A 12,688-nucleotide genomic window follows, 5' to 3' on the forward strand; every position below is an offset into this window, starting at 1 on the left:
AATTTTAGAATACAATTTCTTTGATGGCATAATTACCCACATACTCACATTTTGAGAAGAACAATGAAACATTTGCATCACACATTGAAAGACACGAGGCACACATGCTCATCCAATTGCTAAAGCTAATATATCCTCAAATATAAAATACTTTGGATAAAGTTGCACTATTGTCTTCTAACTTGATCATCATTATCAGGATCTTGCACAGATATCATTATTCTCTTTTTTTTTTTTCATCCTTTTCTTTTTCTTTTTAATGCACTGTATGTAGACAGCTATGTATTTCTATTTCTACAATAGACGACATGACTAATGAATTACAAGTTGGTCCACCATTGTTGTACGGATTGAGATAGAGTCCTTTGAGCAAAGCAAGAATAATGACTATTATATTGAGATACTGTTGGATTGAGTTAAGAAACCTGATAATGGTTTTAATTTTTTTTAAATAATATTTTGGGATCTGTTTCTATAGTATTTTCCAAATGAGATATTATTACAATACAACATCATCATAGAATTTGTTTTAAATAATGCTCTTATGTCTCATCTAATGGTTGAAACTTGAAACTTATATATGTTTATGAATTATGAGCAGATATGTTGAATTATAATTTCTCTACTTACAACTTAGGTAAAAAAAAAGTGATATTTCTATATAGAATAGTTATAAATACCAATTAATATTGTTTTGTATTGATGCTTTGATGGTACTTTTAGAAAAGTTTGGAGTACAAGATAAGATGATGAAAATTACATAATACACAAGTTAATAAAGGTACGATGGGATTTGATTTTAATGCATGATTCAAGTTTAGTGGTTGTTATGTCTACATCCCAATTTCTTTTTGTACGCTAAAAATTAAAGGTATCATTGCTAGAGAAAGAACGTATCTATATAGCATCAACAAGTAAATTTTGATGGTAACAGAGTAAGGATAATTATTATGTTACGTTTTTGTTTCTTCTTAGTTCTCAGTTCTCAGTTCTGATGAGCTGTCAATATACACCCACTTCTGCTAATGCAAGTAAATGCAAAAATTTAAAGATGCTTATTATCACTTCAAAATTATGTGTTTATACATAATATAAATGTATAAAATTGAAATTAAATTCGTTGAGGAATAATTAAATTCATCGTTTTTCGAATGGTCTTATATATTTTTTGAGTAGATAAACTTTTAAGATATAGCTTGTCACTTGTAATGTTGTAATTTTTTTTTTTGAAGGGTAGTGAGTATAACTCAATCATCAAAAAACATAGAAAGTAGATACCTACAAAAAAATATTTCAATGCTCAAATAAATATTTTATATTTTTTAATAAGAATTAAGATCGCATTCCAAAGCATATCTCTCCTATGCAAATATGACACTTTTATGTAAGTGACTCAAGATTGTAATTGTTGATCAATTACAATTTTAGTAATAATTATAGTCAAGAATTGTAACTGAAGAATGAAGTTATTATTCTAAAAGATCAATATCCAATTTATATTACAACCGAATTATAACAGATCAGATATTAAATTTGAATAGTCAAAATTAAATTTAAAAAAAAAAGTTAAACTTATTTTGTTTAATTTGACATCTATAATTATATATTTATTATATCTAAAATTAATATTCAATTATTCTAACAATAGTTAAAAAATACAAAATAAAATAATTTTAGACTTTTCAACCTTCTATTGTCTTTGTCTCTCATACTTTATTAAAAGAATAATTACAGTTTTTTCAAAAGAAACTAGTCAAATTTCTAATAAGATTAAGATATGAATGTGAAAGACTACAGAAAATAATCGAAATGTATGATATCGGTGGTTCCAGCACCAACAAGCACATGGTTGGTGTCCTGCACCATATGATGTCAACCATGAAGACCAGACTACAGCTAGATTTGAACATGTCTTTGCCAAATGGATGAGAATAACCACCTTGGCAAGGTTTTAAAGGATAATCATGACTACAGCTTCAACGGTTCCTTCCAATTGAACTAACAAAATGGCTTCAACTCTATGCCTCAATATTGGATAATAATGAAGAGCAGAAGAATTAGATTATAAGAAAACAGAAAAAAAAAAAAAAAAAATCAGATCATGTGGATGGAAAGCATATGTTTAAACCATTATCTCCTTCTCCTTCATTTTCCTTCACCTTATAGGATGTTGCCCTCTTCTTTACACGCAATAAATACTTAGTTGAATAGGTAAACATCATGGTCCATCTTTTGTAAGAATTATTTGAGTTTCTAACGAGTTTAATTTTGATGCACGAACACTATAAACTATTTCATAAAGTCGTTCAATCATATTTGTTTATTTAGATGACAAATATTTTTCCTGACGTAATTAGATGCATATGTAAAATTATTTTACGTGCACTAAAATTAAATTCTTTTTATATTTTAGAACAAAGTTATATATTTCTAAAGTTTTGAATATTTATAAAATTGACTTCACATTAATAGTAAAAATCAAACTCACATCTGAATAAGATGCAATATAGTTTCTTACAAACAACATTAACCATATTTTAGTTTCTAAAAATTTGTTTAACTTCATTTTCTCTCATTAGTTACCATGTAGTCATATGGATTGGAACCTATTAAGATTACTATTATGTAAAAATGAATAATCCCCCAAATGAGGGATTGATTAAGAGAAGTAAAATTATATATTAAAAAAGGACAAAGAATTGTAACAAAACCAGTAATACTGGTTCATCACCTTTAGAGACATTAAAATGATCATGAAAACTGATCTAAAAAACTCAAAGAATGACATTAAAAATAAACATAGAATTTCTATAACTATGAACCATAATTACTTAATTAGTCTTTACAATCTGAAGAACAAAAATCAATTCATCACTCATCATCACCACCAGAACCTGTTAAAACCTTAACCATGACCTGCATGACTCTCACTCTATTTTGCAAAGACAATATATAATTTGCTGTCTCTCTAAAGAGTCCATCCAAACCCATGTTATTGTCACTGTTTGGTATAAGATTCTTCAATGTTCTCACCCTGCTCTGAATCCCATTATTGGATTTGGTTCCTCTTCCTCTTGATCTTCTAGAACCACCAATCCTCTTCATCAAAACCCTTCTTGTTCTTGTTCTTGGCCTCCTACCCTTGACACTCACCTTGCTCCACAAATATGATGGATCATTGAGTACTTCAAGATCATTCAAAGAGAGGGAAACAAGAGAAGAAAAAGGATGTGAAGAAACTCCCATTATAGGTTAGTTTTCAAAAAAATAGACACCAAGAATGAGAGAGAGGATTTAGATTTATAAGGCTGTGTATGTTTGTGTAGCAGCATTAAGATTGAGGCCTAATTATAAAGGATTGGATTAGGGGAAGGGAAGGGGGTTTGTGGGGACCACATGGCACAATTTCCAAGGAGGCTTCCAAGGGAATGGGAGAGTGACAGGTGTACCTAAGTGTTGTTGCTTTGGGCATGTTCTCCAACCCAAATGCCACATGCTTCCACATGATTCTTAAATCTTAATTTCCCTCCCCCATTTACTCTCTCACTCTCACACAGGCATTTTCACAAACACCTTTCCATCTAATAATAAGGCCACTCTGGATTATTCCTCTCTAACTTTCCATATTCAATGGATTTGAACACTTTTCAAATGGGGTTTCGGTTCATTATCCTAATTCCAGCTCAATATACGTGGCACTAACACATACACTAGTTTGTGAGGGTTCATGGTACTTGGTCCCTGCTTCTTCAAAGGAAACCATGTTATGTGACACTTAAAAATACATTGCAAAATTATATCAAGCACGTTTGTTTATTTGTCAATGCTTGTGTAAACAGAAAGGGAACATTTTGGATCATAATGTTGGGATAAGGTATATAATCTCTGACATTCATGAACCCTATGCTTTCTTCTTTTAAATGTGCTAATTAACAAAAGAACCTTCTTCATATATATACGTGTCAATGTGGTGCTGCTAATCACAGGGAACATTAATATAAAATAAAACAAAAAATATTATATGTATATAAAAAATCACTTATCGTAGTCACCAAAAAAAAAAAAATCACTTATCGTGTATTTATGTATATTGAGACCAAAAACAAATACATTGTACTTATTACAATCATTATGATTTGAAATCTAGCAAACATTCCACTGCTCCCCTAAGGTATTTGAATCTACCCTACATCACACATTTTAACTGTTCATAAGATAAGACTAATCATTCTTTGATGTAAAGAGTACAAATGTTATGCAATCCTCTCATAGAAAGCTACATGCTAACTTTAACTTGGAATTACTATCCAATAACTATGTGCTAGATTTCAATTCAAACTTTAAAGGTCTTCATGCTTTGTTAATAAAGCAGGAACAATGTGGTGTCAGGTGTGAATCATCTCCGGTAAAACTCCACATGATTTAATTGTGTGTATTTCATAATTAATTATATTTCATCACATGCCATAGAAAGATCTCATATTAGGAAATCATGTGAAATATTCACATGGTAGAATCAATTCACATGATCAACAGTCTAGACGAAAGTTTTAAGTGTTAATTAGTTTGTACATCTTCACTCTAAGGATGTGTTTAGTAAATAAACAGAGGAGACTTTTTTATCTTATGAATGAAATCCAAGCATAAAACTACACATGAAATCATTCCTAAACATAAATTGCACCTTTCTTTTCACCCGAAACAAACAACATAAGAACTTGAGTTGGTTTCAATCAAAGCTCATTATGATTGATGAATAGCTAATCACTCTAGGCAGTGAAACCACCCTTTTAAGAGGTGTTTGATGAAGCACTAGTTTTACACACCAAATACCAAATCAAGAAACTATGAAACAGTTATATATAAAGTGTTCTTTTTTCAAACCCTTTTTTTTTTAACTGGGACCTTCTTTTCTTATGTAGAGTAGACTTCAAATATAATTAATCCCTCAATGCTTTGCCAGATCATTAGTGAGCTCACAAGGGGCATGTTGGTGCCATTTGGATATTGAAACATGTCACACAATCATAGGCATTCATCAGAGTAATTGACAACTATATATTTATTATACATACATATATTCATTCATATTCTAAAATCTTAATTTCATAACATAGCTGAGTCATAATAGTTTATACTAGATTGTGAGGTATGATTGTTTACATCCAGAAATTCCTTATTTATTTATTCATCCATGTTGGGTCCACCATGGAGCTGAAGTCTCCTGCTAGGAACAATTTGAAGAACACCCGGTTGCTCTGTATATTTAAAATATATATATTAATAATTAAACCGAACTAGAACAATCAAACATACTAGGAAAAATCAAGTAGAAGGAATTATACAGATACATGTGATGATTGATGCAACATTAGATACTCATGAAAACCCTTTCAGATTAGATATGCAAATATTCAATCTACAATATCCTTAATGTATAGTCCATATTTCTTTCCAAATTACAAGAGTAATCTCAATACTCAACTTCAAGCATTGGTATGTCTTCACATTTCATATGAACTTTGATTTATATTATTAAAAAATGTTCAACTCTTAACTATATGCAGCTTGATCCTGGTGGTACCCTAATCACAAGGAGTCAATTTTCCTAGACCCATATCCGATGTTGTTCACTGTATTAACAGAGTTGAATCATTGTGATGACCATGATGAGGATGATGATAAAAGTGATAGGCTCTCAAGGAACCAATATTTGAAAAAGAATCCTATATCTGAGGAAAAAGAGCCTTATAAAATCTTTGACTCTCTCGTTTATAATAGCTCGCTGCTGTGCGTTGTAGCTCATTATATCTTTCATTGCGATAATAGCTCGCTTCTGTGTTTCGTAGTTCATTGTATAGGTACTTTCATTGAGAGCCAATCAACCGAAAAGAGTTCACTCTGAAGAATTCTGACCAGCAGAAAGCCGAGTGAAGTGCCACACATAATGAGACAGAAATAATGTCTCATCCTAGTTTTTAAAATGTACATAATTTTTATATAATTATATGAGAAATACTAGGAGTCTTGGCCATCACTTAGCCATCAACTTAATTTTTTTAGTCTAGTTTTTTAAGTCTAGTAATCTAACAACATTCTTCGTCTTTGTCTAATAGCCCTCTAGCATTGCTCTAATTATATATGGGAGAAAATCTTTTTAGTATCTTCGTCTTTGTCTTCCTCCTCCTCAAACTAGATTTCTATTCTTCTAGTTTATGTATTTCTATTCCTAGACATATCATAAACACTACCTAAGGGTGTGTTTGGTTATGAAGTTAAAAAAAGTGAAAAAATTCCACCCTAAACCCTAAAGCTGAAGCCATCTCACAGTCTCAGTTCCAAAAAAATCCATTCTAACAAACTTCATACATTAATTTTTTAAAAACTAAAATCAAATTAGACACATGCAAAGATATATATATCAAACAGAAACAATTAAGAATATAAAAGACTAATGATAATACAATTAAAAAAGAGGCATACTTGAAAGTTGAGCAACTTGAGAAGGAGTAAGCTTAGCAGAAAAGCCACTAGCAGCTGACTTGTAACTATATAACAAAGCGTCCTTTGCAGCCTCCTCACTGCACCAAATCAAAATTTCCCAATTTACACAACCAATTTTGATTCTTCAATTTGACACAAACAGGGTTCGTCAAAATCACGAATTGAGGTTGGTACCTGCCGAGGACGGCGGAGAGGGTTCGGATGTGGAAGGCCTCAGGTTCCTCACCGTGGGGCTGCTCCGTGTACACTATGTGAACCGCCGCAGAATCCGCCATTGCGGTGGCAATCAATATCGCTAAAACCAAGAGGTTGCCAACGCCAGTTGCCGTCCCCATTATACATTTGTTCGCGTATGCTTTTCCTTTAAATATCGCAAAAGACGCAAACAAAAATGAATAAATTATTCCAATTATATACCAAAATTAAATTATTACTATAAAATTAATTATTTATATATAAATGTTAATAATTAATTTTAATGTATATCTAAAAAAAATTAAAAATAATAATATAATTGTTTTATTTAAGTAAAGGAATAATAATTCTAGTTAGATTAAAATCATAATTGATTTTAAAGGAATAATTTTTAGGTGTTCTTGTTGTTAAGAAGTTTATCCGAGGTATAGTTCGTTGCAAAAGGAGAAATGTCCTAATTTCTTTACGGATGAGTTATATGCTGGATTTCCGAAAAACATTAGACGGGGTGGGTATTTGTAAAAGGTATTTCGATACTCAAGCCAATAATAATTCGAAGAAGATAGAGTGAGAGTGATTTAAGTGAGTATTAAATTTTTAGATGTCCTTTACCTTAAACTAATGTTATCTTATATAGACTAAATAGAGACTAAGCATTTTGAATATGCTCGATTAGCAAATCATAAGATACAATTGTTGTGAGAACCACAATGTGGTTACCTATTTCATTGAGTTGATGACGTGTGATGGAGTCATCATATCGCTCTACTACGTATTATCAACTTATTATGTTTTTGAATTATGGGCCGAGTTTTAACTTGAACTGAGGTATAGGTTTCATTGGTCGAGTTATAGGTAATTGAGAAAAACTTGTTTTTCGAGTAATAGGTGGTAGTTATTAAATAATACGGAATGAACCAGATTATAACGGCCGAATTATAGGTATAACAATCAAGTTATGTGTTATAGGGGTGTTCAAAACCGATCCGAACCGAACTAAACCGATGGACCGAACCGAAAAAATCGAAAACCGAATTAACCAAAAACCGAAAAAACCGAAAAAATGATGTTTTGTGGTTTTTTTGCGGTTCGGTTCGGTTTTCGGTTCTTGCCACCAAAACCCTAACCGAACCGAACCGAACCGAACCGGTTCTTCAGAAAACCGTTGCCTTGCTGGTTTAATTTGTTCATTGCCAAGTTCAATTTGCAAATTCTGTTTAGTGTTTATTGCTGCCTTGCTGGTTTAATTTGTTCATTGCCAAGTTCAATTTGTAAATTCTGTTTAGTGTTTATTGCTGCCTTGCTGGTTTAATTTTTTAATTTGCCAAGTTCAATTTGCAAATTCTGTTTAGTGTTTATTGCTGCCTTGCTGGTTTAATTTGTTCATTGCCATTTGCCAAGTTCAATTTGCAAATTCTGTTTAGTCTTTATTGCTGCCTTGCTGGTTTAATTTGTTCATTGCCAAGTTCAATTTGCAAATTCTGTTTAGTGTTTATTGCTGCTTTGCTGGTTTAATTTGTTCATTGCCATTTGCCAAGTTCAATTTGCAAATTCTGTTTAGTGTTTATTGCTGCCTTGCTGGTTTAATTTGTTCATTGCCAAGTTCAATTTGCAAATTCTATTTAGTGTTTATTGCTGCCTTGCTGCCTTGCTGGTTTAATTTGTTCATTGCCAAGTTCAATTTGCATATTCTGTTTAGTGTTTATTGCTGCCTTGCTGGTTTAATTTGTTCATTGCCAAGTTCAATTTGCAAATTCTGTTTAGTGTTTATTTGCTCGTCTAATCTTGTTAAGTTTTATGGTATGAATTGTTCTCCTTATATTATTATTATTATTATAATTATTGTTGTTGTTGTTCTTGTTGTTCTTATTATGTAATTGTTTTTTTTATTATTTCAGGTTGGTTTGCATTATGAAGTTTTAGTTATTTTGTTGGAGAAGACACCATAACTTTGCTAATTGCTATCGGTTTAATGACAATTTATTTTTATTTTTAGTTGTGTTGACTGTTGAGCTATTAAACTTCTTTAATTGTCGTATTTGAATTCTATTGTCGTTATATTTCATTAGATCAAGACTTTGTTAGCTATTGTGTATTTTGGCTTGTTGATTTCAATCTTATGACATTGCATAATAGTATGGTAGAATTTTTTTTATTTGATTGAAAAAACCGAACAAACCGAACCAAACCAAACCGATTTTAATTGGTTTGGTTTGGTTCGGATGACCTTGAAAAAAAAACCGAACCAAACCGAACCGCAGCTTAATTAAACGATCGGATCGGATGGCTTTTCCTTCAAAAACCGAACCAAACCGCACCGCGAACACCCCTATTGTGTTAGTTATTTATGAGTCATGAAAATTCTGTTAGGATTTGGTTGAATTAGTCTCACATTGCTTATGATAGCAAATGGAGTGAGTGGCCTAGGTTATAAATATGAGGCTAAGTTCTCCATATTTTTTGCACCAGTCGGAAACACTTAAAGCTTGTATCTGACTTTTCTTTTCCTCTATACTCTTTGATTAGAGAGTGTTGTGAGGTATAGTTAAATATTTGCTTTGAGAGTGTGGGTGTACTGGGGTGCCGGTGTTAGAGAGAAAGAAGTCTATGTATTGTAACAATTTTCACATAGTGATATTCTCTGGTTGTCATTTGACAACGGCCGTGGTTTTTTTCTCCAGTAATTGGGGTTTTCCACGTTAAATTCTTGTGTTGTGATTGTGTCTATTTTATTTCTCTGTGAAAGGTATTTTCTCAAGGGAGAATTGTGTATTATTCCCAACATGTGGTATCAGAGCTTCGGTTAGGTGGGATTTATTCTTAGTATGCTCTGTGGTTGCAGCCTAGTCTAACCTTCCACATCAGAAAATAATTGTCCTGTGGCTTGAGGTTAATTTTTGGTTGCTGTTGTTGTTGCTGGAAGGCATTATGACACTGTGAGAGTGCAGTTTGGAAAGGTTCTGGCTAAGGAAAGACTTGGTATTTAAGTGTTTCCATTGTGACCCACCTCTCTTTCCTGGGGACCCTTCCTAGTGCACGGTCTACAGTTGAGTTATACTATTCCAGTATACGGTTGCAATAATGTCAGGATATTCAAGTGCTGTGAAGCTTGAAATAGAGAAATTTGATGGAAGAATCAATTTTGGCTTGTGGCAAATACAAGTCAAGGATGTGTTGATACAATCAGGTTTGCACAAGGCGTTGAAGATAAGAAGTATCCTTATGGTATTGCCGCACTGCTATGGATAAGGATAAGTTGTGGCAATCGGATCCACAATTGCACACGGGCATTGGTTGGCGTTGAGATACAAGGTGTGTGGCAGAGTTATGTCGATGGTTGAAGAACTTCCAGGAAAAGCCAATTTGGAAGTTGCACCATGAATTTTCAGCAAGGTTTCGATATGTACCAAGGCAAAATGCTTGGAGTGGTCTAATTCCAAGTGAGTATACTTTCATGGTGGAGTATGATAGTTCTCTGAACTATGATTGTCGGTGTTGATTATGGAAGCTGAAGATGTGTGACTATTTCAATCAAGGTGGAGATTGTTAGGATTTGGTTGAATTAGTCCCACATTGCTTAGGATAGCAAATGGAGTGGGTGGCCTAGGCTATAAATATGAGGCTAAGTTCTCCATATTTTTTGCACCAGTCGGAAACACTTAAAGCTTGTATCTGACTTTTCTTTTCCTCTATACTCTTTGATTAGAGAGTGTTGTGAGGTGTAGTTAAATATTTGTTTTGAGAGTGTGGGTGTACTAGGATGCCGGTGTTAGAGATAAAGAAGTCTATGTGTTGTAACAATTTTCACATAGTGATATTCTCTGGTTGTCATTTGACAACGGCCGTGGTTTTTTTTCTCCAGTAATTGGGGTTTTCCACGTTAAATTCTTGTGTTGTGATTGTGTCTATTTTATTTTTCTGTGAAAGATATTTTCTCAAGGGGGAATGGTGTATTATTCCCGACAAATTCTAACGTTTTTCTGATCTAATATCCGAATTTTAACTTGTAACGGCCAAATTATAGTGACCAAATTAAAAGAGTTATTATTTTTGTTATTAGTATAGTATTTTTACTATACGAGTGGATTTTGATATATTGTCCATATTTGATATGAAGGGTTTAGATGTATAAGAGTAATTTATTTTTGTGATTGATCAATTTATTATGTTATTAACAAATTTTAGAGCTCAAATATTAAGTTTAAGTATATTTAGCTGATCATTATAATTGTTTTTGTTGAGGTCGGTCATTGTATAGCTCGTTCGTCGATTAGTAGCTGCAAGTCTTTTGTCGGGATGAGATATATTTTGGCACTGAGGGAACAGCGGATGGACACCTGCAAAAGGCACTTTGACGCTTAAGTTAGTGAGTGAATAATAAGCTTTGTAAATTGCAATATATCAAAATGATTTACTTACCCTTTCTCATATATTTGTAATAAAAAGTAACGGTTAAGTCTCCGAATAATTTTACTTTAAACGGAGAGTAATGGCACATTTGAGCGTTTTGATATTTTCTTTAATGTCTGTTATTGATAACCGATCTATAACGTATATAGCCGAGTCATAACGCGTAGCCGAGTCATAACGGCCATATCATAGCCCCAATCTTGGTCTAGTGATATTTTGATGAAATAGGTTGAGCTTTTATTAGTGAGTTATGACTCGGCGTTTTGATTAGAGATATGGAGCTCCTGGTTCATCATGTTTTATCAAAATTAATATGAAAATAAATATAAATGTTGAATGAATTGAATAGAGACTAATAGTTTTTCTTGAAAAATAAAAGAAAAAAGAAATAAGAAAAGGCGTCTTGTCATTAAATGAGACAGTAAGTATCGTTCCAGTTTTTAATGTGATTTAATGCCGTTGGGTTTGAGAGAAACAACGGTTGTGATTGAGAAGGTGAAACTGAACCGATTTTTATTTAAAGTTTGGTACATGTATTTGGAATCCTGAAGAGTTTCATTAAAAGAACTTCAGTTTGGTTAAAACGATTTTGTAAGAGTGAGACATAAGTAAAAGAGATTAGTTTTCTTTCGCTTTCAGTTTTGATTTTCATCCCCTCGTCTTCTTCTTTTTGTTTTTATGGGAATGATGAGTAAGAAAAAAGGGAAGAAAGTGTAGAAAGATGATGATGACGGCTTGTATAAATGGGTTGATGAGGATGTAAAAATTCGTGGGTCCTTTTCATAGATAAAGATAGTGTGAGTGAGATAGACATATCCAAAATTGTTAGGGCAAGGTCAGAGATTCGAGTTGAATTGCTGCCATGCACGAGGTCTGAGCGTGTGTTTCATAAACAGAAAGATTTTGAATACTTTTTTACGTATAGTTGTGTATTGGAAGAATTTCGTATAAAACTGCCTTCACCTCTTTCGAATGTGATGTTTTAAAACAGTTGAATTGTGCACCCTCTCAACTGCACTCAAATAGTTGGGCATTTTTGAGATGTTTTGAAATTTTAATGGAATTTCTAGAAGTGAAACCTTCACTGGAATTATTTTTTAAATATTTCAAGCTAAAGGGGTATGGAAAGGGGTTTGGATAAATCTGAATAGTACTTTTGGTTTTTTTGTTTCAAATTTTATAAGTCATCCTTCAAAGAAATGTTTCTAAAAATAAAATTGGTAGACGAGAATTTTTCTTTTTATCTGGATGAACATCTCGGTGAAAAAATTTTTCTCTACTGGTGTTCCCAACCTCAACATATTCTGGGTCCATAAGTGATTAGGACAAAAGATGAGTGTATAATTGAGTATTTGGTTGAGCATATTGATAGAGAAAATTCGGTTTTTGTCTTTGACTTGCTTCTATAGGAAGATGATAAAGTGTCCATGGTGAACTTTCTTGGTAAGTTTTGAGAAGGACAGTTTGAATATTCCTAACTCTATCTGTTTTTTTGATATAGGTAGTAAATACCCGGGAGTGCCGGCTGTGAGCTTGAGAGCTCGTTTGAAGACAAAAAATGTAGAAAAGGAGGGTTCAT

At 32.6% G+C, this 12,688-nt stretch overlaps 1 protein-coding gene across 1 annotated transcript; it reads right to left on the reverse strand.

The window, feature by feature from the left end:
* On the reverse strand, positions 4,972 to 6,899 carry LOC107619512 (subtilisin-like protease SBT3.17). The gene is made up of 3 exons (XM_016321806.2): positions 6,679 to 6,899; positions 6,484 to 6,581; positions 4,972 to 5,258 (listed from the first exon to the last, which is right to left on the reverse strand). The coding sequence occupies exons 1-3, from the start codon at positions 6,837 to 6,839 to the stop codon at positions 5,185 to 5,187; spliced, it is 333 nt and encodes a 110-aa protein (XP_016177292.1). The 5' UTR covers positions 6,840 to 6,899; the 3' UTR covers positions 4,972 to 5,184.

This window comes from Arachis ipaensis, chromosome B09, assembly GCF_000816755.2.
Source record: "Arachis ipaensis cultivar K30076 chromosome B09, Araip1.1, whole genome shotgun sequence".
Taxonomy (NCBI): Eukaryota; Viridiplantae; Streptophyta; class Magnoliopsida; order Fabales; family Fabaceae; genus Arachis; species Arachis ipaensis.

What these genes read in the sequence shown, in the direction of transcription:
- LOC107619512 (XM_016321806.2), bottom strand. Translation starts at nt 6,839, where the DNA reads ATGGGGACGGCAACTGGCGTTGGCAACCTCTTGGTTTTAGCGATATTG. An exon ending in CTCTCCGCCGTCCTCGGCAG is followed by an intron (nt 6,582 to 6,678) that starts GTACCAACCTCA and finishes GATTTGGTGCAG; the next exon opens with TGAGGAGGCTGCAAAGGACG. An exon ending in TCAAGTTGCTCAACTTTCAA is followed by an intron (nt 5,259 to 6,483) that starts GTATGCCTCTTT and finishes TTAAATATACAG; the next exon opens with AGCAACCGGGTGTTCTTCAA.